The 22,838-nt window shown below is 39.7% G+C and overlaps 1 protein-coding gene across 1 annotated transcript in view; it reads left to right on the forward strand.

The window, feature by feature from the left end:
- The window catches only part of cep85 (centrosomal protein 85), a 54,123-nt gene extending 33,879 nt beyond the window's left edge, over nt 1–20,244 (forward strand). The window contains 8 exon segments of the mRNA XM_055656419.1: nt 55–207; nt 2,903–3,057; nt 4,744–4,861; nt 7,378–7,428; nt 9,208–9,315; nt 12,277–12,502; nt 18,067–18,101; nt 18,103–20,244. Coding sequence (XP_055512394.1) covers nt 55–207; nt 2,903–3,057; nt 4,744–4,861; nt 7,378–7,428; nt 9,208–9,315; nt 12,277–12,502; nt 18,067–18,101; nt 18,103–18,228 — 972 coding nt within the window. The 3' untranslated portion in view covers nt 18,229–20,244.
- The last annotated feature ends 2,594 nt before the right edge of the window (nt 20,245–22,838 follow it).

Genomic DNA, 22,838 nt, shown 5'->3' on the forward strand with positions numbered 1-22,838 from the left:
TACAGAATATGAACTTTTTTAAATACTAATTATTCTGGCTTTGATTTGCTGTAGGTCCGAGGCCGTGACAAACACATCAACAACCTCAAGCGGAAGTGTCAGAAGGAGGCAGAACAAAATAGGGAAAAGCAGCAACGAATTGAAACTCTGGAGCGGTATCTTGCAGACTTGCCCACCCTGGATGATTATCAAAAGCAGAGCCAACAGGTGAGCAAATTAAGTTTACATTAATAGTTGTAGTTTTACAAACTTAGATGGTGAGCACCAATGTACACAACCGACCATAAGAGCTGATAAATTCCATGCCTTTTGTCGACAGCCATATAGCTTTGTAACAGGTAATCCCTGTGCAGATTAATTGAATCATGCATACACCTGGATATAACGTGAATATACATACTGCAGAGTTACATTTTATCCATTATTATCGCACCATTACCACTTTGATACATTATATGTTCACCACTTTCTTAGTCGAGGTTTTAAAATGATTTAGCATGGAATCGACCAGATTCTGACAGTTTCCAATGATTTCTCATCTCCATACCATGGCTGAATTATGGCATTGATGAGCTTCTGTCTTCCTCTTAGAGATGAACCAGTTCTCCAGGTTTTCTATCTATCATGTCACCTAATTAGCACCAGTAAAGATTTTTTCTTATAAGATTGTTGGCAGTATACTTCAGAAGAAATTATAAAATACAGTGGAACAATATGGAAGAGTGATGAGGTGCTGGACTAATGCATGCTTCTCTTGCCTTGACTGACTGCCTTGTATTTGCAATCATACGGTTTGGTCTCTGTTCTAATGAAATTAGGGACTGAGCTCTAGAAGAAGCAAGTAGTTTATTTTTGTTGTGCAAGATTATTGAGCTTCAGTGATCAGAATTGAAATGTGTGGAGGAAAATATAATGTACGATGTCAGTTTGGATTAATGCAAATACTGCAATGTCCAAAGAACCTTTACTTTTTTGACAATAGGCATACAGCAAGTTTTCCAATCTCCTTTTTGCTTTTTGGCTTATTTTGGTCTCAATTTGTACAGTTTTTCATTATTTTGGGCTGTTGTGATATACTTGTGTCCTCTTCAGTCACTTGCCCATGGCTACAGTGTAGAAATGGCAAAATGTACTGGCAGATTAGTCAATCGAGTGTCCTTAGGATCTTAGGATAGCTTCTAAAGCACTGGCTCTTGCAGCCGCAAACATTTCACTAGCACTACATCGTCTAGGTTTCCTTAGCAGTGTTCTCATGGCATCATTATAAGCCACCTTTAGGCTCTGTAAACTCCGTAGTTTGACCACAGGTGTGCAATATGCCCTAAACAGAGACATCTTCCCCACATCTGTACACGCACCAAACTTACGCAAGAGAATATTCGCCTGTACATACAGCATACGTCGTTGCCTATAAATATCCTCATCTGTCATTTGCTTTAAAACCAAACTGGTTATCTGTGGAGTAAACAAACTCGTTAAATCTATCCAGCAGAATTCTTTCCAAGACTTTTGACATTATGCTGGCTAAAGCTATGGGCCTGTAATTATTTAGGCTGCCTGCTTTACCAACTTTGTCCTTAATGTCTGGCACTAGCAGAACAGACAACATTGAGTCTGGTAACAAGCCATGAATCATAAAGCCAGTAAAAAAATAGCAAAGAGGAGCTATCCTCATACTTGCATACTTAAGATGTTCAGCAGAAATATGATCCAAGCCACTTGCTTTGTTGTTGGACAGCTTGTTCATGGCATGATACACCTCATGTGACATCACCATTGAGTCATTATTCTCAATATTGTCCACCCTATACAAATCACCTTGGACACAGTTGTATAAAGTACTATAATGTTGTCGCCATGACTCCACGATATTAGTTGTTCCGGAGATTCCAGCTACAGTGCATGGTAGAGATGTTTTGCAGCTGTTAAAAGATCTTACTTCTTTCCAAAAATCAGTATCATTGTTACTTAGCAGCTTCTTAGCCATGGAATCGGCCCTCATAGCTTGCTCATTTTTACAGGTGAAGTGACAGCATACTTGTATCTTGCATTAGTGAGTTTCTTGTACTCAAACACAGGCCTATGTCGGGGTCTACCTGCCATAGCCCATGATTTAGTGGCTTCATGGGTTTCAGTATGATACTCAGCTACATACTTATTCCAGCCAAGCCTGATTTTTTTGTGTCTTATTTTTATGCTTGCAGTAGGGCTTACTGCCTACATATAAAGCGCTTACTATATCATTATACATGGAGCAGATATCTCTCATATGCTTCATATCCTTACAATTAACATTACTACACATTATTGCATCTTTAGATAGATGAATATTGCATAAGGATTTGTCTGCATGGGCATAATAGGCTAAGATGTCTTTCTTTGTGAGGGTTGACCAGTCCAGTTTTTCTGTGTTAAAGCTATTTCCATCTCTGGAGACCACAGGTAGATGTTCAACATTTATTGACATAGCAACAGGTATATGATCAGTCATTGCTGCCCCATACAGAATCCTCATGCACTCCAATGAGGCACGTGCATCAGCTGTACTAATACAATGATCCAGCCATGGCATAGTGTGCCAGGCCTCACGAATATAAGTATAACAATCTGTAGGTATAAATCCTGCAAATAACTATATTGGTACTGCAGCAATTACCTTTATCTCATCCTGCCGTTTACCAACAAAACTTGCCTCTATTTGCACTTCATTTAAAGTCGGTCTCCTGTTTGATTTTTGGCTCCATGCAGAATAGGCAATGTTTGGCATTTGGCATCCAAGGGCTGCTAAAAGATTGAGGAGATAATAGCAGGAAAGTTGGGCTGATGAGGGGGAATGTGCAGGTATTATATTTGTTGACTGTGCTGGTGTCTGATATCGTGGATCAAATATTCTGTTTTGCAGCTGAATGACTCTGAGCAGCAAACCAATCTGCTGCAGGGCACGGTACAGGATCTAGAGGCCAAACTTGGAGAAGCTCGTGCTCGCTGCAGGGAAAAGGACAACGTTCTGGAAAACCAAAAGCAGAAGGAGATGGAGCTGGTCTCCACTGTTCATGGGTAAAGCAACCTTCTGGCACTTGCACTTATTGTTCTGTTGTTGCCGTGGTGGTTATCAAAAGGAATGGGTCTGTAGTCTGAAATGCACTAGAGGGACTATTTTCCACCAATTTTATAGCCAACAACTTTTCAATTGTTTGCTATGCAACACTGAAAAACCAGAATGAGTATAGCCATACTCATGAGTAACAATACCAAGAGTAAAAGCCAAGGATACGCACCTACCCTCTAAATTTGTTAGTTCTGAGTGATGTACTGTGAATTTTCAGCACTTGCATTGTCTGCATTTATTCAAATATCAATGGAATTCTGAAAAGATAAATAATGAACCGCATAATGGTTGTGCGTGGGAATGGAGAAGTCATCGTTTTGCATCACAGAAACGGATCCTTCAACCTAAAATATTCAGGCCACTCTTCTTACCCATCTATATTAACCCCATTTGCCTGCATTAGGAACGTGTCTCAGTGGTTTGAGATTTTCATTAATAGAGTAGATCTCTTTTTTCTTAAAGTAGAGTTAATTTTGCCTATTCTTGCTTCATCCCATAAAGGTGAGAATTGCAAAGTTTAAAGGAAATGTTTTTCAACACATACGGGGTGGTGAATGCCTGGATGGTGGAGGCAGATACAATAGATACAATAGTGACATTTAAGAAACTTTTGGATAGGCACATGGAAATGGAGGAATGTGGGTTATGAACAGGCAGGTACGAGTAGGTCTTGGCGTAATCTTCAGCACTGACACTGGCTGAAGGCTTGTTCTGATGCTGTACTGTTTATGGTTTGGCTGGCTGCTTGGTCTCTGTTAGCAGAGACCATGAAGATCATGTCACCAGTCTGAGTGCTGATGAATCTCTGAACCCCCAGCATCTGCTAAAGTTGGGTATCTAAAGCAATGACTTTGTTACGTTCAGGAGTGAAGGCTGGAATGAAGCTAATATAACAGACTTATAATAGGAGTCCAAAGTTTACAGAAGTTTTTGAAATCAGTAAATTTCTATCATTGGCATAATGACCCAGACTGGGTATCAAATGTGTTATTTCCCGTTTTCATAATGGATGTTGGCGAACTAGCTGGATTTTTACAAAAAAACTTATTCTCAATTTCTTATTGATTTCTGGACTTCCTACATTCAACCATACCAAGAAGGAAATGCCAGCATAATTGATTTGCATCTACCAGCATCCACTGTTCGAAAGAGTACAATCACCTGTTACTAAACGCTTAAGAAGGAACTGCAGATGCTGGAAAATCGAAGGTAGACAAAATTGCTGGAGAAACTCAGCGGGTGAGGCAGCATCTATGGAGCGAAGGAAATAGGCAACATTACGGCTCGAGACTGTCTGAAAAAGGGTCTCTCCCTGAAACGTTGCCTATTTCCTTCGTTCCATAGATGCTGCCTCACCCGCTGAGTTTCTCCTGTTGCCAAACACTCTTCTTTTTAGTCCTTGGATTGTTGAGGAAAGCTGTTATGTCACCCCAGTTAAATACGATTATATTATAATCATACATGACCATCACAAATGACCACATGCTGTTGCTGACTGCTCAATACCCTGGAAGAATCTCTAGTGCATTTGACCATGTGAACATCTGCGTTGATTCCAGATTTGTACCAACTATCCTTCACATTTGTTATCGTAAATTGGGCAGAGATTTCATGCCATACTGTTCTCTTTTCAGCCTACAGGAGAAAGTTGCAAAATGCCTGGAGGATGGTGTGCGGTTACCTATCCTGAATGTAGAGACATTGAAGTGTGAGAGCAACAATCTCAAAGGAGATTATGAACGAGCTGTGAAGGTGAGCATTCACCGTTAGGTGGAATTTGAAGATTGGCTGGTATACATTTGCTAATTACTTTAATGTTCCTTTGCGTCACGTGAGCATCTCTTGCACTCCCAAATTGACTTGAAGCAGAAGTGAGATATTACCTTCTAATATTGTAGTTTATTCTGGTATCACTAACGTTTACGGCTGTGGGAGTACTAACTTGAGGATATGGTTCCAACAATTATTATATTTCCAAGTCAAGATGGTGCGTGTGACTTTAGATGGAACCTATAGTTAATGGTGTTCCTGACTTTGGCCTTCTTTGGTGGAGATGCTTTCAGAGGAGCAAGAAAGTAATTGGGATGGATTTTACAGCCAGGGTATACTGATGGTGGAGGAAACAAACACTTACGGTGGTGGATTGGTTCTGAATCAAGCGGGCAGCTTTATTCTTGCTGAGTTATTTGCATATAGGTTGAACACCGATTTTCCAGCAACTGATAGTCTGCCCCCCCCCCCCCATACTATAATCTGGACAAAATGACGAGAACTCAGTTGAAATTTCCTGAGCGGTCACAGATAACATTGTAAACTGAATGACCTGCTTCAACCATCTCTCTGGCTGTTTAAAAATTGTGACATTCACTAAACGGACTAAAAAGAAATCTAAAAATACTTTAGAGATGCGAGGATAATCAAGGAAAGAGTAGAGACTGTTTGGGTCCAAAAGTGAAAAATGTGGAGTCGGAGAATCTAGATTTATTTTTTCACAAAGTTTGAGTGAATTTCATTCTGGAAATCAAAATTTTGAGTCATGAATTGTGAATTCTGTCGACACAAAATGCTAGAATAACTCAGTGGCCATAACGCAGTAGTCGTCTAGAAGGACGTCAAGAAAGATGGAGAAACAAAAGATCTTTAAGTGGAAGCACCTTTAAAGAGTGGGCCACATTCTCATTTCTTTACTTTATCCCGCATGCATTTGGCATAGTCATTTATCTTTCAAAGGCTAATTGCAGAATCTGCTCTAACTTTTTTTCTAAAATTGACAAAGATTTAGTTTATTACAACTTCATCCTTGCTTTGAGCACTTCTGTCAAATCACTTTGATCTTAATACTTAATATCCAGTTTCTCCTGTCTGTTTATAAATGAAAGCTCATCCCCAGATTATTTTAATACAATTGCTTAATTAATTTCTGCACAAATTGCACAATTACTGAACTGGGTCACCTAGAATAGGCCATAGGATTCTAATTGCAGCCTAACCAGTGCTATTAGGTTCAACATTGCCTCCAAGATAATGTGTTCCTCGACCCACTTGCAAATCTTGGAACTTGGTATTCTTAATAAGGGATTATTGGCATGATTTACTTTTCAAAATGTGTGTCTGAATATCTGAAACTTTGCCCTTGAATTCCTTTTAAAGTTTTACCTACCTTTGTAGATGGCTTTATTCCTGTTTGTCACATTTCTTTAATGTTTGTTTGCAGAATGTATTAAATAGTCAATATCATTTGCAGCTCGTGATTTTTTTCAGTTTATTCCATACTTTGATATTATGCCTCTGTTAGTTTATTTATAGATTCGATCAGCTTTGCCTATTTGGTATTTTAGTGGGCACCAGCCATTCATATCCTCTATGGGAATCCAAATATGGTGTTCAGCACATTTTCTCTCCTTCTTTTCTATTTATTTTAAAATCTAGATTTTGTGGACATGTTCTACCCCTTAATTATTTTGCACTGGGCATTAAAGCGGGTTCACTTTCTGTGGTTTTCAAGCTTCTTCATTTTCTATGCTTGCTTATAAAATGGTAGGTTCAGCCAGCATTGCCACCACCACCAATTCGTCATCTAGATTGTTCCAAGCAGCTGGGTAATTGATAAAATAGTTATTGGACTATTGAATCAGCGGATGATGAGTATATATGGATTGAGCTGCTAATTTTACCAGTGCTGATGCTGCCCTCTGAAATGCTGCCTTGGTATTTGAAGGAACCTGTCATTTCACCTCTGGAATCCATCTCTGCATCTTTGAACCAAGTCTGTGGTTTGCGTTTTGAAGCCATGTGGTCCAGACTAAACTCGAATTAGGTATTGTTGATCAAGTTATTAGAGAATAAATACTGCTTTGGTCTGGATAATAATTATCTAAATTTCATTAGAGTAATAATCAGCCAAATTGGACTTGTCCTCATAATCCTTAATGATCTCATATGTGGTATGTCTAGAAATGGAGCACTGCAGCCCTGTTGATGGAGAGTTATAGGGTTTCATTTTTGGGGAAATTCATTTTCTAGTGGATATTTTACTGGAGCTGCAGGAGAGTAATCGTACTCAAGGCAAAAAGCATCTAGAATTAAGAAATATTCACTGTAAATACCAAAATATGATCATTGCTCTCACATTTTTCTCCGTATGTGCCCTACTGTCCTGCTTACAAATATAGGTGGAGAATTGGATATGCAGACATTCCGTGTAGTGATTTGAAGATCTGATAAATCATGCTCTTTATGAATGTTGCTTCTAATTGTTTACTTATTAGATTGTCGATAAACAACAAAGGAAAATGGAACAGCTTGCCTCACAAATACAGGTAAGGAGACTTTCAAATCTGATTTCTGATACAAAGTGAATGCACCACTTTGAGCTTCGGGAGTGACATTCAATACCAGCCTATAATATTGGGAAGAATTTCCAAATGGGCAATCTTGTCCAGTTCTGGTACAAAATTGTTGAATTCAGGCAGGTGAATCGTTACTTCTTAACTTGCGCACTTACACTGAAAAGTATGGAGATTTTCATCTGGTGAGCGTATCTAATATACCAAGTCCTATTGCTGTACAAGCCATTCTAATGGTCCAAGATTGCCAATAACAAACTACTTTGAGAATAGTAGGGAAAAGTCTAGAAACTATAAAGCACTGAGCCTAACATCTGTGGTTGACAGGGACGATATAGAGGCATATGGATGGATGGGCTTTGGATGATCGTGCCCAACAAATCTGTTTTTTGAAGAAGTAACCAAAAAGGTTGAGGGCAGAGGCATAGAGAGGTTGTCTTTATGGACTTCAGCAAGGCATTTGATAAGGTTCCATATTGTAGGCTGCTGTGGAGGATTAGATTGCATAGGATCCAGGAAGAACTAGTCAACTGGATAGAGAATTGCCTTCATGGAAGGTGGTGGTGGAAGGTGTTTTTTCTGACAGGAGATCTGTCCCTATTGGTGTGCCTCGGGGATTAGTGCTGAACCCATTGCTGTTTGGGGTTTACAGCAATGGTTTGGATGAGTGCAGAACACATAAGGTTGTAGAGGGTCGAAACTGCAACTTGCATACAAACATAAGTTTGCAGATGACACTAAAGTGGATGGTTATCAAGATTAGAACAGGATCTTGATCAGTTGGGCAAGTGCACTGATGAATGGTTAATGGAGCTTAATACAGAAAAGTGCAAGGCTTTGCATTTTGGGAAATCGAACCTGGGCAAGACTTCACCGTGAATGGTAGGGCCCTAGGGAATGTTGTAGAGCAGAGGGATCCCGGAATGCATGTACATAATTCCTAGAAAGTGGTGTCACAGGTAGATAGGGTGGTTGAGAAAGCTTTCGATACATTGGCCTTCATCAGTCATGGTATTGCGAATAGTAGTTGGAATGTAATAAGAAGGGACTGCTTGTGCAGATTTTTGTCAATGGTAGACACAAATGCTAGAGTAACTCAGTGGGTTAGGCAGCATCTCCGGAGAAAATGGATTGGTGACTTTTTGGGTCAGGACCCTAGCAACGTTGTGTTACGACGTTGTACATGACTTTGGTGAGGCTACATTTGGAGTATTGGTTTCAGTTTTTGTCATGCTGCTATAGGAAATATGGTTTAAAGCTGGGTAAAGTGCAAATAACATTTATGAGGACGTTGCCAGGGCTCGAGAGCCAGAGCTACAGGGAGAGATTGGGCAGGCTAGGACTTTATTCCTTGGATTGCAGAAGGATGGGGGAGTAATCCGAGAGGTGTACAAGATCATGGAATAGGTATGGTGAATACAGTCTTTTAACCAGAGTTGGGGAAACAAGAACTAACAACATAGATTTGAAGTGAGAGAGGAACAATTTAATAGGAACCTGAGGGGCCAACACAGCGGATGAGTATATGGATTGAGCTGCCAGAAAAGGTCGTTGAGGCAGGCACTATAATAACATTTTAAAAGACATCTGGACAAGTACATGGATAGGAAAGGTGTAGAGGGATATATTGGCCAAACAGGCTGGTGGGACGAGTGTAGTTGGGGCATCTTGGTGGGCATGGGCAAGTTGGGTCAAAGGGTATGTTTCTGTGCTGCATAGCTCAATGACTTTATTTTCTGCACTGATCCGTAGGCCCTGGAGGAACGGGTTGTTCAGGAAGAGGGGACAAGCCAAGGTCTTCGAGAAGAACTGTCAGAGAAAGGGAATGGATCACAATTATTGAGAAAGGCAATGAAAGAGGTGAGAAATACAGCTAATACAGGCTTTCAGATCTCGAGATGAATCCTGCGTCTGAAATAAGTGGCTTCAAATAACTACAGCTATGCTCCTTTATGTTGGTTTACTCAAGTATTAAACAGTTTCATCCTTTTATTTTCACTAATTTCAATTTTCAATCATTGATGTGTACATCCAACATTGTCATGATGTCACGACTCCAACCATCCAGCTTATCAGTGCCCCTTGGCCGCCTGGTTCTAGGGGAACAAAATCCCAGCCTAATCAGGCTCCTCAAACTCAAGCCAATATTTTTTAATCTTTTCTGCACTTCATCTAGCTTAATCATAACCTTTGTAGAGCTGCACATAATCCAGGTGCAGTCTCACCAGTGTTTGATACACTGCAACACATCGTAATGCTTGTATGCAATGCCCCTTGCAAAGAAGGCAACACAGCATATGCTCTTTTTTTGCCATTTTGTTTACCTATGTCACTACTCTGAGGGAACTATGCACTTGTACCCCTAGATTTCTATTATACAACACTCCCCAGGGCTCTTATCATTTATTATACAAGTCCTGCCCTGGTTTAACTTCCCAAATGCATCACTTTGTCGTTAACTTTGCTGTGTTAAATGCCATCTATTCCTTTGCTCACTTTCCCCGTTGCTCTAGATCCTGTTGTAAACAGCCAACCACCTCCAATGTCCACGGCAATTTTGGTGTCACCCGCAAAACTTTCTAAATGAGCCACTTGCATTCTCATCCATATTGTTAATATATAAATGACATACAGCAAGAGACTCGGCAGCAATCGCTACAACACACCTTTGGTCACAGGCTTTCAATCTGAAAACAGCCCTCCATTACCACACCCCGATTCCCTCTACAAAGCCAATTCTGTATCTACTTGGTTAGCTCACCATGCATTCCTTGTAATAACAAGGAACTGTAGATGCTGGTTTATGCAAAAGAAAGGAACACAATTTATGGAGTTCAGTGGGTCAGGTGGCATCCCTGGAGCATGGATGGGTGACATTTCGGATTGCATGGGGCAGGAAAGAAAGCTGGAAAAGAGGAGGGACGGGGCAGAGCATGGCTGGTAATAGGTGAACATAGGCAAGGGGGATTTTTGAAAAACTTTTTGCTCTGCTGATTTCCTCAAGTGCACTACACCCCTTGTACTCGAGGGACTTGCTTGATCTCTGCTATTTGTACCTGACATATACCACTTTGTTTACAGCAGTTCAAGGCAGAATAAAATGCATTGTTGTGTCTTGGACTGTAGCTATCAGATAAGCTGTGCATCTACATTTTATATGAAATTCCCCCCTCCCCCATCAGGCAAGAGGTACAGACTTTTGAAATCTCGTACTGCCAGATTCAGGGACCGTTTCTTCCCAGCTCTTATCAGGCAACTGAACCGTCCTTGCGCCAACAAGAGAGCGGTTCTGACCTCCCATCTACCTCATTGGAAACCTTCGAACTATCTATAATTAGATTTTTCTGGACTTTATCGTGCACTGAATATTATTCTCTTTTATATTGTATCTACACTGTTGATTGTAATCTTGTTTGGTCTTTTCACTGACTCGATAGATAGCATGCAGCAAAAAGCTTTTTGCTGTACCCCACTACACATGGCATTAATAAACTAAACTAAATTATTTAGCTAGCACTTGGTAAAACTGCCCTCTCCATGAAATGCCACCATCTATTACCTCCTTATTCAGGTGGTTTATGACTTTTAATGAATAATCTTTGACATGAAATACCAAATCTGTTTTTCACAGGTACTGCTTGACCTGGGTGTTTCCAGCATATTCTATCTTTAAGATTTCTATCTTATGCCATTTTTTAATCTGATATATTCATTGTGTGTTCTCAGAGCCTTGTTTATACAAGGAAAGATTTATCTGACTCTTTGCAAAGTGGTATTTGGAGGGTGGAAGAAAGATAATGGAGGGACATGGCTGAAGGAACATCCTGAACTTTACCAGGGTAGCACCCAGGCTGATTCTGGAACTCTGTCAGTGGCACAGCTGGGCTGAGATAGGGAAGCAAAGAAAGAATGGTCTAATCACTGTCGGGGAATTGGCTAGACCAATGTAGAAGCAAAGTGAATGGAGTGCATGGACCACCTCTTAATTAACCAACTCATGGTTAACTGTCACTTGTTCGGTTTGACACATGCCAAAGTTTTAACCTTATTTTACACAGTAGGTAATGTGAGCAGATTAAAATAAAAAAAATAGGATTAATCTAATCAAAGAATCAATAGCCTCTGCCTAATCAAAGACAACTGATATTTGAAAGGAGTGATTCCTATGAGGATTTGCATTCCAAAGACTGATCTCAATTATGTTGACATTATTTTGGCATTAACATTGTAATTTTTTTTTATACAAAATTATTGTTTGCTGTAATTAAAAACAAACCTGATTTGGGCAAGGCTGTTTATTTGGCAAGTCTCATTAACCACCTGAACCAGTGGTTCAACTGATACTGATAGATAGTTTGCATTGGGCGCTTACTGTTTGACCTCCTTTTAGCTTGGTGAGCTAAGATGTAATTTTTTTAAATTAATATGGCTCTTTTCACCTTTATGTTACAAAAAAATAGATGTGACAAACTATTTTCAAGATATTATTGCAACAGTTGCAATGCAAATGTAAATTAAAAAAGGCAATGTTGAGGAAATAAATGTCAGAATGCTGGGCTGGTTGCAGCCTCGGTGAGAATGGGGCATTCAAGTGGCCACCATCTTTTATAAATGCTTATTTTACACCATGGTAGAGCTATGGAGCTTCAAACTGTTTGGGGTTGCTTGGCTTTTTCCATTGTACACTGCTTTGTTTGCTTAATATGCATTTAATTTTATGTTGTCATTTCATCATCTTGGCACCTTTCAGTTATGTTTGATCTACCAGAGGAATTGAATACCAAACTCTCAAAATCACTTTAACATTGCTCTGTATTTCAGCTTTCTGCACAGAATCAGGAACTTATCGAAAAGAACTTGACTCTTCAGGAGCACTTGGGACAATTGGACCAAAGTAAGCAACTACCATTGGAGTGCATGCAGCTATCAGAGAAATTGCACAGAGAGCTGGCCAAGAATCTGCAAGATCTACAAGCAATTTGCAACATCCTCACACAGAGAACCCAAGGCAAAGATCCAAGCCTCTCTCTCCTCCTTGGTATACAATGTAAGTATTCAGTGTATCCTTGTGCTCTTTGAACAATGTAATTATTGGGTAGCTAGATATCTAAAAATAGATGGGTGGAATATCATAGTATCTGCCATTGCATTAGTAGACCCGGCAACAAAACTTTGAATCCCAAAGTTTAAAAAAAATAAATAGTCAGATTGGGCAAGATTAAACTAAATTGGCAATGTTTGGGGGAAAAAACAGCATTTTATTAAGGGTATTAAGATTTCACGAAGGATTAGGAGTGGTAGATAGTAGTGTAGAAGGCCTTACAGTTGCACAGTGTTAAAATGGAGCAGGCCACAAGAGAAAGATTTAGGAAGAACAATGAAAAGAGTGGAAAGGTGTAATGTTGAAGGATGATCTAATCATAGAATTGTTACAGCACCAAAGTTTCTGTCCAAATCACTAGTTCCACTCCAACCTCTTCTCAGGCTTACAAAAGTTTCCTATATTTATTTAATTTCCTTCTGAGGGCTCTTTTGGAACCTGTCTCTGTTACATATGCAGGCAATGTATTCCAGATTCCAACCTCATGATGAATGGGAGTTTTCCCTTGTGTCACTCCTGATTTTTATCCCTACTTTTCTTTGAACCCCTCCTTCAGTGGGGGATACTCTCCTCCGATGCACTCTGTCCAGACCTATCAACATGTTGGAATTTCTATCAGATCTCCCTTTGGCCTTCCCTTTGAAGAAAGTGGTCCCAGCTTCCCTAATCCATCCATGTAATTATAACCTTGCATCCCTGGAGCCATTCTTATAAATCTGTGGGTCCTGTACAATGTGTCAACATCCTCTCTGTAATGAGGCAACTGGAATTAAACACACTACACCAGCTGTGGCTGACCATTTATAATTAAGATTCAGTGTATGCCTTATTAACTGACTCACCATCTGCCTTGCCACTTTTAATTACTTTGCACCTATACTCTAAGCCTCCTTTACTCTGCAACCTTGTAACCATATCCTTTTTTTTGTAAATTTCTCAATTTTTCCTTCCAAAATGAATCACTTTGCATTTCCTCCTATTAAGCATCATCTGCCATTTGCTGCCCATTTCATTTTGTGTATGTGTGTGTGTGTGTGTGTGTGTGTGTGGCTTGCATGCAATAAAATGTACAAATACAGCTACTGTAGTTTGCACCCCTCCTCACCCCCCTGTCCAGATGGGTAACATCAGTCAATAAAAGGTACCAGCATGATGCGTATAGATGCAGTACTTTGGAATCACTTTCGGTGGGAATAACAGCAGGGAAAGAAGACGGGTGAGAGTAGTCGATATGTCCCTATGGTGTTTCTCAATAAGACAAAGCATATCAAAGATATGTAAAAAGGGAACTTCAATATGGGTGATTTTGATTTGCATATTGATTGGACTAATCAAACTGGGTAACCATTAAAGAGCAATTTGTGGAGTGCATTGAGGATTGTCTCTTTGACCACTATGCAACAGACCTACCTAGTAGTGAGTTAATAACAACGTAGGAGTAATTAAGCTTCCACTTGGGAGTAGTGATCACAACATAGTAGAATTCTGGATGCAGTTTGTGAGCGAACACCTGGGGTCCACAACCAATGTGCTCAATCTTCATCAGTGCAATGACAATGTCTGCAGATAGTTGTCTGGAGTGGAGTAAATAGACAGAAAGATTGGTGGGGGAGGGGGAGTGGAGGATATTAAAACAGCTAGTTAGTAATGCTCTGCAGATTTATTCCAATTGGAAAGAGGGATCCCAGAAGAAAGGTAAATTATCCATGGTTACAAGGGAGATTGAGGAAAATAATAAATCAAAGATGAGCATTCAAAGTAGTAGTGGCTAGTGGTAAATCAGAAGACTGTGAAGTTTACAAGAACCAGCAGCAAGAGCTAAAGTTATTGGGGAGGAAGAAAATTGTTTGAAAAAAATGCATGGAAGTAATATTAAAATAAACAGCAGAGGTGGAACAGAGCAGTGGTGGGGCTGTTTAAATCAATGCTGTTTGATTAGCTCATTGTGAGGCATAGTAACCAGTAAGAAGTGAAAGTATGACAGCAGCTGTTTGGGGAAAGGTGTGCGTTGAGGTGCATGTGCTGTTTTGTGAGTTGGCATTGAGGCTTTGACTCGAGGCTTCCGCACGACAAGGCTAGGCAGAGTCAGGCTCTCTGTATAGAGTAACTGGGTCATCTAGGCTAAAGGTGGTGGGTGAATCTAGGGGTGGTGGGGACGGAGGTTACATAATTTTCCAATCCTCCGACAAAAGGGCATAAAGGGTCTGTTACGTTTACTAGTGTACAGTGGCCTTAATTATTAACTTTGAGACATGAGTTTAAATCTAGCATCACAGCAACGGAATATAAATTCTGCTAATTAACTAGAATAAATCACGAGCATCAGAAGTACCATGAAACAGCTGGGTTGTTGTAAATCTCCACCTGGTTCACTGATGTTGTTTAAGAAACGACATATGCTGTACGTACCTGGTTTGATCTCTCGTGTCACTCCAGAGCTACCAGTGTGATTGATTCTTAACTGCCCCTTGTCCCCGTGACATCCATATACTGAGAGTGAATAAAAAAGATATAGAGAGAACAATGGCAAAAGTATCAACCTTGTTATCAAAAATGTGTAAAGACATGTCAAAATGCAAGCTGGACAGTTTAACTTTGGTTGCAGCAAGCTTGGAAGAAAAACAATCCGGGAAAGTAATAATCACTTAAAATTAGATAAAGGAATAGATAAAGGAGAGACAGCACAGGATTGTCAAAACCAAATTATCGTTAACCTGATTTAAGTACACAAGGTTTGAACAGAAAGCAATAAATGTTGAGTGCATGAATTTTTAGAAGGCATTTGATACTATTGTGCAAAAGGATGGCTGACAAAATTGAAGCCCAGGAAATTATAGATCCATGATTAAGGCAATAAGCAGTGTTTTGGACTGATAAAAGGTAGATGGTTGCTTCGAAATATATTGTTTCATTTGCACAACTTTGGTCCACATGTTGATAAACAGCAATAAAAGTTCCCAAATGTGATGGGATGACTGGAGGAAAGACTAGGTGCTGAGAGCTCTCTTATACCTGCATTAAGGAGGCATTTAAACACACCTGAGCAACTACAAACACATGTGAAGCCACGTGTCCCATATTTATGGTGCCCTGAAATGGGGGGACTATGTATAAACACAGCTGTAATTTCTACATGGTGAAACCAAAATGTGTAAAAATACCCTTTAATAAAATCTGACAGTGTGCACTTTAACCTCGTGATGTTTTCTATTATAAATCTCAAATTGTTGCGTGCAGAGGCAAATAAATTAATGAAGGGTCTTTGTCCCAAACATTATGGAGGGCACTGTATATGTCCTTCAAAGTGACAGCATGTGTATTTATTAAAATGATAAATGAAAAGAGTACAAAGCAGGGAAATTATGTTGGACCTGTTTTATTTTTATTTTTTTAAATGCTGGTTATGCAAAACTTGAACATTGCATCTGATTCTGGTTAATACATTTCAGCAAGAATGTGAAGTCTTGGTAAGAATGCAGATAGGATACTTGCAGAATGAGCTTTTAAAAAAATGTTTTGATTGATTGTACTTTTGATATTGAGCAATGAGATTCAGTTGAGTTTATTCAGCGCAGCCACTACAATGTCTTACCACCCACCCCATCGTCAACGTGGTGATAGTGCTGATGACATTTCTGTCATGTTACAGAATGCCTTACCGCCAGCATCAGTAGTACTTTCAGGATAAGAAGCTTATATATATATATATATTGTATCATGGAAGAATAGAAAGCTGATTTAAATTATTTCACAGAATGGTTGCAATCTGATATTGGTGAGCAGGTTGGCTATTTTCAATTAATTTGTAGCGTTTTCCACTTTATACATGATAGCCACTACAGAAAATCAATAATTTAACGTTATGAACCCTCAAATATCTGGAGGCTGTTTACTTTGTCGTTGACGCTCTATCTGTCTCCAGTCCCTAGAGGAGAACCAGCAGTGAGGTAATGAGCCGCCTGGTGACAGTGACCCCGGTGAGACCCACGGGACAACCTCCCTCACCAAGCTGAGGGGTTTCTCTTATGAAATGAGCAAATGTTACGTAAATGTGAGAGAAAGTAAAAGAAACAACCATGCACCAAACAAACTTGTCCACATCAAAAAGGGAAAACATTAACAATCTAAGATTCTCGGGTTTGAGGCCTCTATTTCCCGCCCATTCGTTTGTTTATATTGAATTGCAGTTTGCCTCTTCCCCATCCCCAATACCCCCTTCACCATTTTAATACATGGTTCGTGTTGAGCTGCTTTTAACTAACAACTGTGAATGTGAGTTCTTGCAGTTGATCTTTCTCCCAAGCTAACTTTATTTTCATGCTTGACTTTGAGTACCTATCATCTCTGCCGCAGCTGTGAACCATTATTGAGCAGACAGAAGGACCTTATTTGTGGAGTTCAGTTTTAGACCCTAGTTTTATTTTCAACACTTTACTGCACTTGAATTCTGGCAGGTGCCAGTCCAATTTTCAAATGTGAAACAAGACACAAACCAATTAAATTGGCCAAATTAGCTTAATGAAAGTGAAATACAAGAAGGGTTATCTGGGGAATTAACACTAATGCGTGTCCCAGGGAGCAGACAATGAAACTTGAGATTGGTGGATGTAATTAGCTTGGCTGAGGAAGGTAAGCCAGTAGTAGTGGTTTAGTTTAGAGATACAGTGCGGCAACTCTACCGCTGCGCCACCATGCTGCCCTAAGTTCCTACTTCGCAGTTCCCTGCATTTCAAGTAGAGAAGATTGAAAATCAAGAGTTGAGAGATTTATTGTGATATATCTTAAAATGGATTAATAACATTTTCTTGCAACCGTCGAGAGTGTTTTATTCATGAGTTCATGCTCGCTGAAAATTTGCTTTGAAAGGTGAAAGTGATTAAGAGGAGTGTGATCAACTTTGTGTCAACAGTTGTATTGCTCGTGCTATTAAAAAGCTTAATTACTCAAATAAATGATCTCATTTGCATTTACAAACTAACATGTAAAATAAATGTTGTGGTATAAAAAAAATGCAAATAAATGCTTTTTGCTGCTTAAGACCAGAAAGGATCTTGCTGATCATGGTTCTGATCATATATAGTTAGAATTTATGGAAACCATTGAGCTTTGATCAATGAGGCAGATGAGATACAGAGGCAGTGAGAGGCACATGGAAGGCACAATGGACTAAATCATGCTATGGCCAACAATTCCAAAAGGAAAAGCCTGTGTTAAGCCATTTTCAGGATCGACTAGGGCACTACCGTATTCTGATTGCAGTACCCCATAATCTACAGTATTGGTTCTTGACATTGACTATCTGAAATTAGCATTTCACTCTCAGCCTGCCGCCTCATATTAAATGCAGTAGAAGGAATGAGAGAGGAATTAAGGTTACACAATGATCAGGCATGGAGTCATGGAGCTGGAGTGGCTGGAAGTCTGTTAAAGAGCAAGTCTATATAAATTGGGAAAAATGATATTTACCATGTCACTGTATAATATTCTTGTGTTTGATTCTTTGTTCTCAGCAATGCATTACTCCAGTACAGAGGGAGACTGGCAAAAACACTGAGCTACTGACCAAGAAACTGGCTGAAGTGAGGCAGCTGGGCAGAGACATTGACGAGTTGCGAACAATGATATCAGATCGATATGCTCAGGACATGGGAGACAACTGTATCACACAGTGAATTTATGCAATGTGGTGGGGTGGGGGTGGGGGGGGGGGGCACCATTCAGGATCTTTGTGTTAGACAATCTGACAAAAATGCCTTCATTGAAATTAATTCAAGAAAATAGATCACAAACTCGCCGCATTGGCACTTTCCCGTAAATTATAATGGCAATGATCTCATCACAGCTGTGATTTACACCACTTTTAATGTGACAGAAGCAGTCTTCCTGGTGTTGCTGCTGTGTTTGTGGTAACTATTCGAGCTGCAGAGAAATGCTTCATCTGCCTTGTGAACTGTCCTTGTGAATAGTCATCTTCTCATGAAGGTAGAAAACCTGTAGAGTCAAAACTCGAAAATATGGGGAATTATCGCATTGTGTGGCATCTGTTTCAGAACTTTGTTAGGGCTACAATGTTAACTTTCCTTTTCCACAGATGCTGCCCAACATATTTTCCGAATTTTCTGTTAAGTTTTGTACAGTGAGTACGTTTTTCTCACACCAATGCTCAGTTGTATTTCCGTCTGGCAAATTACTTAAACTGAAGTTTGCAGTTTTTTTTATCGCCAGTATAGGGAACGAAAAACCATATTGAGCAGGCAATGAAATTAATTTTGGAGGAAATTTTATTGGCTACATTTAGAGACGGGTGTGGTGCGCAGACTGGTGAAACTTGATGTGCAGACTTGTAGATTTATCAGCAAATTTAAACACAATTCAGAAGGAGGAATGACAATGAATTGACAAGTTGGGGTAGCATTTTTAGTTTCCACCTTAATCTTATGGGCTACTGTGATACCTCTCGGTCAACTTGGTATCCATTACAACTGATACTTAAACAGCTGGACAGGTATGAGTGCATACAATTCTCCTGATCCACACCAACTGGGTTGAATCAGTCTCTAGCTTTTTTAAATGTACTTTCTTTTGGTGAACTTTGCACTCAAAGTGAATTACCTTCCCAACCTTATATGGGCCTTGTATGTATTCTCACTTTGGGAATTCCACCTGCAAATTTCTCCGCTCCTGTGGAGAACTATACCTTTTTGTGTTTCCACACAGTGTGTTGATAGATACTGTAAACCAAGTGCAGATTGAGTGTGTTAAGAATTGAAATGCGACTCCCCCAACCAAAACTGGAACTTAAATTGTGCAGAAAAATATTAAATAAATGACTTGTGTGGATTGTATATAATGCTCTCTGGGACCTTGGGAATTGGAGTTTATTCTGATGAATTGTTGAAAGATTTTGAAACGGAGTTGCACTAAGTATGTTAGTGACACAGTTTCAGATTGTGCATCTGTTCTGGTTAACTGTTGGGAAGTGAGAGTGTGGGAAATGGTGCTGTATTTATGTTTGAATAAAGTGGATCTGGAGCCCGATCTAGCATTGATCATTTATTGGTGAACAGGATTCTTGCCTTTTAATGAGCAATGCTAATTGGTTCATCAATTTTATTCTCTTACAAAATTAACTGAAAGATTTGTAGATTCACCACAGGCTCATCTGCTCATTGTGTTTTTGTCTAATACTGACAGATAAGCCTGTTTTTAGATAATTTGCTGCATTCATGGGGAGAAAAAAATGTGCTTTTTTTTAACAGAAATAACATAAATGATCTAAGTGGCACCAATCTCTCGCTGTCCAGTGGTCTGTGAATGATAGCTTTCCTTTGTATAATATTTGATGCAAAGTTGAATCGTTTCTGAACTTCTACCATAGTATGAAATGTTTTTTCATACTGAAAAATATAAAGATGTCAGCATATAAGGAATCATTTCTGTGGTACAACTGGAAAAATGTGCCCTGCACATTGAGCCATAAACATAGTTCCTTAGAACTTATCTTGCAATTTACCTGAGCAGGGTTTATTGTGATGGTCAAATTCAAACCCTCTCAATTGCCTTGAAAAGACATCTATTTATACTGATTTTTATTAACATTTTGTAAGTTTCTAATGCTGGAATTATTTATAAATTTATTAAATGCAATTATGTTTGTATTTACAAATAAAATTTTCTATTTAACTGGCTGCACGTGTGGTATCTGTCTGTTGTTGGCTTGTATTAATTTGGGTTTCAAAATTTTTTGGAACAAAATATATCTACACCTTGCTTGAATTTCTTTCCTACAGTTCTCTGCCTGTGGTGGCATGTCATGAGATAGGAAAAAGGATGAGGGAGAAGCTCTTCCAAGGCATCTTGTTGCAAAAATCTTGTTGCAAAAATGTCCCTTTCAAAAATGTCCCTTTCCAGCAAAATCTGTGGCTCTCATTTGTGTTTAGAAAGCTTCAACGCTTTGCCCCCCCTCCAAATCTTTAGCTGCCACCAAATGTACAACACGTGGATATCTATTGACTCCTTGTGCACCACCAATGTAGCTTGTGTCCCAATATCATTTACATTTTTTCTGGTGCCTATGAAGCATCTTGATGCACATTTGCTGCACTATAATTTCTGTATAAATTTAAGTCATTGTCATAGGAACTAAAATATCTATATAATTAAAATTCTAATCTTGACCACTTCCTGTTTGCGCTGTATATTGATTTTAGAAAAAAACGCTACAAGGTACGGCTGTGATTTTGGACATCTTACTCAGAGTCCCCCTCCGTTCATCAGGTGCCGAGAATTTTTCCCATCGATGAAAAATAAAAGAGTTATGAGTGTTTAAAAAATGTTGAGATTCTCTCTCCTGTCTCTCCTGAGACTATAAAACCCGGAAGTGTGGGCATGGCTCAGTCTCTGCAAGATGGGGGAGGGAGAGATCATGACTCTGTCTTTGGTGGCCTTGCACCCAACTTGAACTGGTAGGAAACTACACTTGAATTTGGTGGCCTTGCACCCTCCTTGAAGTGGTATGAAACTGCACTTTAGTTTGGTGGCCTTGCATCCTGCTTGAAGTGGTAGGAAACTGCACTTGAATCTGGTGGCCTTGCACCCTGCTTGAAATGGAATTTCAAGGAATAGCCGTGAGTCAACTGCCAGCCCACCAGCCGTGAGTGAGCTGCCACCCCAAGAATCCTTTTGGCCCACAATGTCCATACTAGCCCTCTGGAGACCAGTCCCTTCAGCCCACAACACCCATACCAGCGCTCCAGAAAGCCCCCCACTGGCCACCAATATTGGAATTGGTGGAGAGGTGGAATATTGCGTTGGGGGACCAGCCCTCCCGTGTAAAGCTGGGACCCAACGGGTCCCACTTAGTCTAGTATTTGAATAAAATGCAGATCTTGCCATCATAAAATGAGAGAATAAATTGCGTGTTAACCAATTGTAGCTTAATTTCAGAAAGATGAAATTAACTTTCACTGTGATTCCGGAGTTACTGAAACAAGGACAAGAAACAAATCTGTAAGACAACATGTCATATCTGAAAATGTTAACTTGAGCAGCTCACATTTATTGTGGGGCTCGGCTATTCTGTGGTGTTTGGGCGACTCACCTGCGCAATGGAGAGAGCTGCAACCCTGTTTTCTTCGCAGAAGTCGGCGGGTTCAGCTAATCTGCTGCCGACTGAATGCAATGTGGTGAAATACAGATCAGGTGGTCCTGAATTAATCGCCAGTGTGCATCATTCTGCATTCCACACAGTAAAACACAATTAACACTGGAAAACACTAAAACGTTTATTTTTATTTTCATTTCTATTTATTTTTTCATGCACACTGAATGGACACTGATTGAGCAACGTTTTTTTGTTTCCTCTGGGTATGCGAATACTCAGGAAATGACAATAAAGATATACAATACAATACGTTGGAAATGCCCAACAGGGCAAGCGTTTTTTCAGAGAGAAACATATTTACATTAAGACATTTTTTTTTTAAAGCCTACACCATTGGAAATATATTTACATTTCGAGTTGCTGACGTGCATAATTTACTCAATGTTCCACATTTATGACATTTGGGAAACGTAAACATGGTATTTTAGTTTATTGTCGCGTGTACCGGGGTACAGTGAGAAGTTTTTGTGTGCTAACCAGTCGGCGAACTAAATTACATTTATAATAGATACACATTCCGGGTCTGTTACTTTAACAGGACGGATTACATCATGAGCTTTTTTCTATATGGAACCCACCCTGCAGTGTAAAGGAAGTTTTACTTTTGGCTAATAAACGACCTAAAGTGCCGGAGTAACTCAGCGGGCCAGGCAGCGTCTTTGGAGAACATGGGTAGGTAACGTGTAGGAAGAAACTGCAGATGCTGTTTAAACCGAAGATAGACACAAAGCTGGAGTAACTCGGCGGTTTCTTTGTGTCTATTTTATGGGGTAGTAACGTTTAGTATCGGGACCCTTCAGACTTTCATCTCCTCGTTGATGAATCAGCCCTGTGCATGTATGGGCCAATTCAAAAATAACGTTTTCAACTAGTGGACAAATTGACTTGTGTAACCAAATACAAAATGATTTTTAACCACAGTTCATTTCTCACCCACCCCTTTTATTTGGCTGTAACGGCCCCTTTAGTGTATTGACAACAGAAGGCCGAAGTAATTCTAAACGCGGAGCTGCAGGGTGAGTGAAGCTAACAAGAACTCTTGATTTACATTCAAAGACGGTCCCTCGACCTCCTGAGCAAAGATCCTATAGCGGAGGATCTTTGCTCCTGAGTCTGACG

This window comes from Leucoraja erinacea, chromosome 26, assembly GCF_028641065.1.
Source record: "Leucoraja erinacea ecotype New England chromosome 26, Leri_hhj_1, whole genome shotgun sequence".
NCBI classification, from domain to species: domain Eukaryota; kingdom Metazoa; phylum Chordata; class Chondrichthyes; order Rajiformes; family Rajidae; genus Leucoraja; species Leucoraja erinaceus.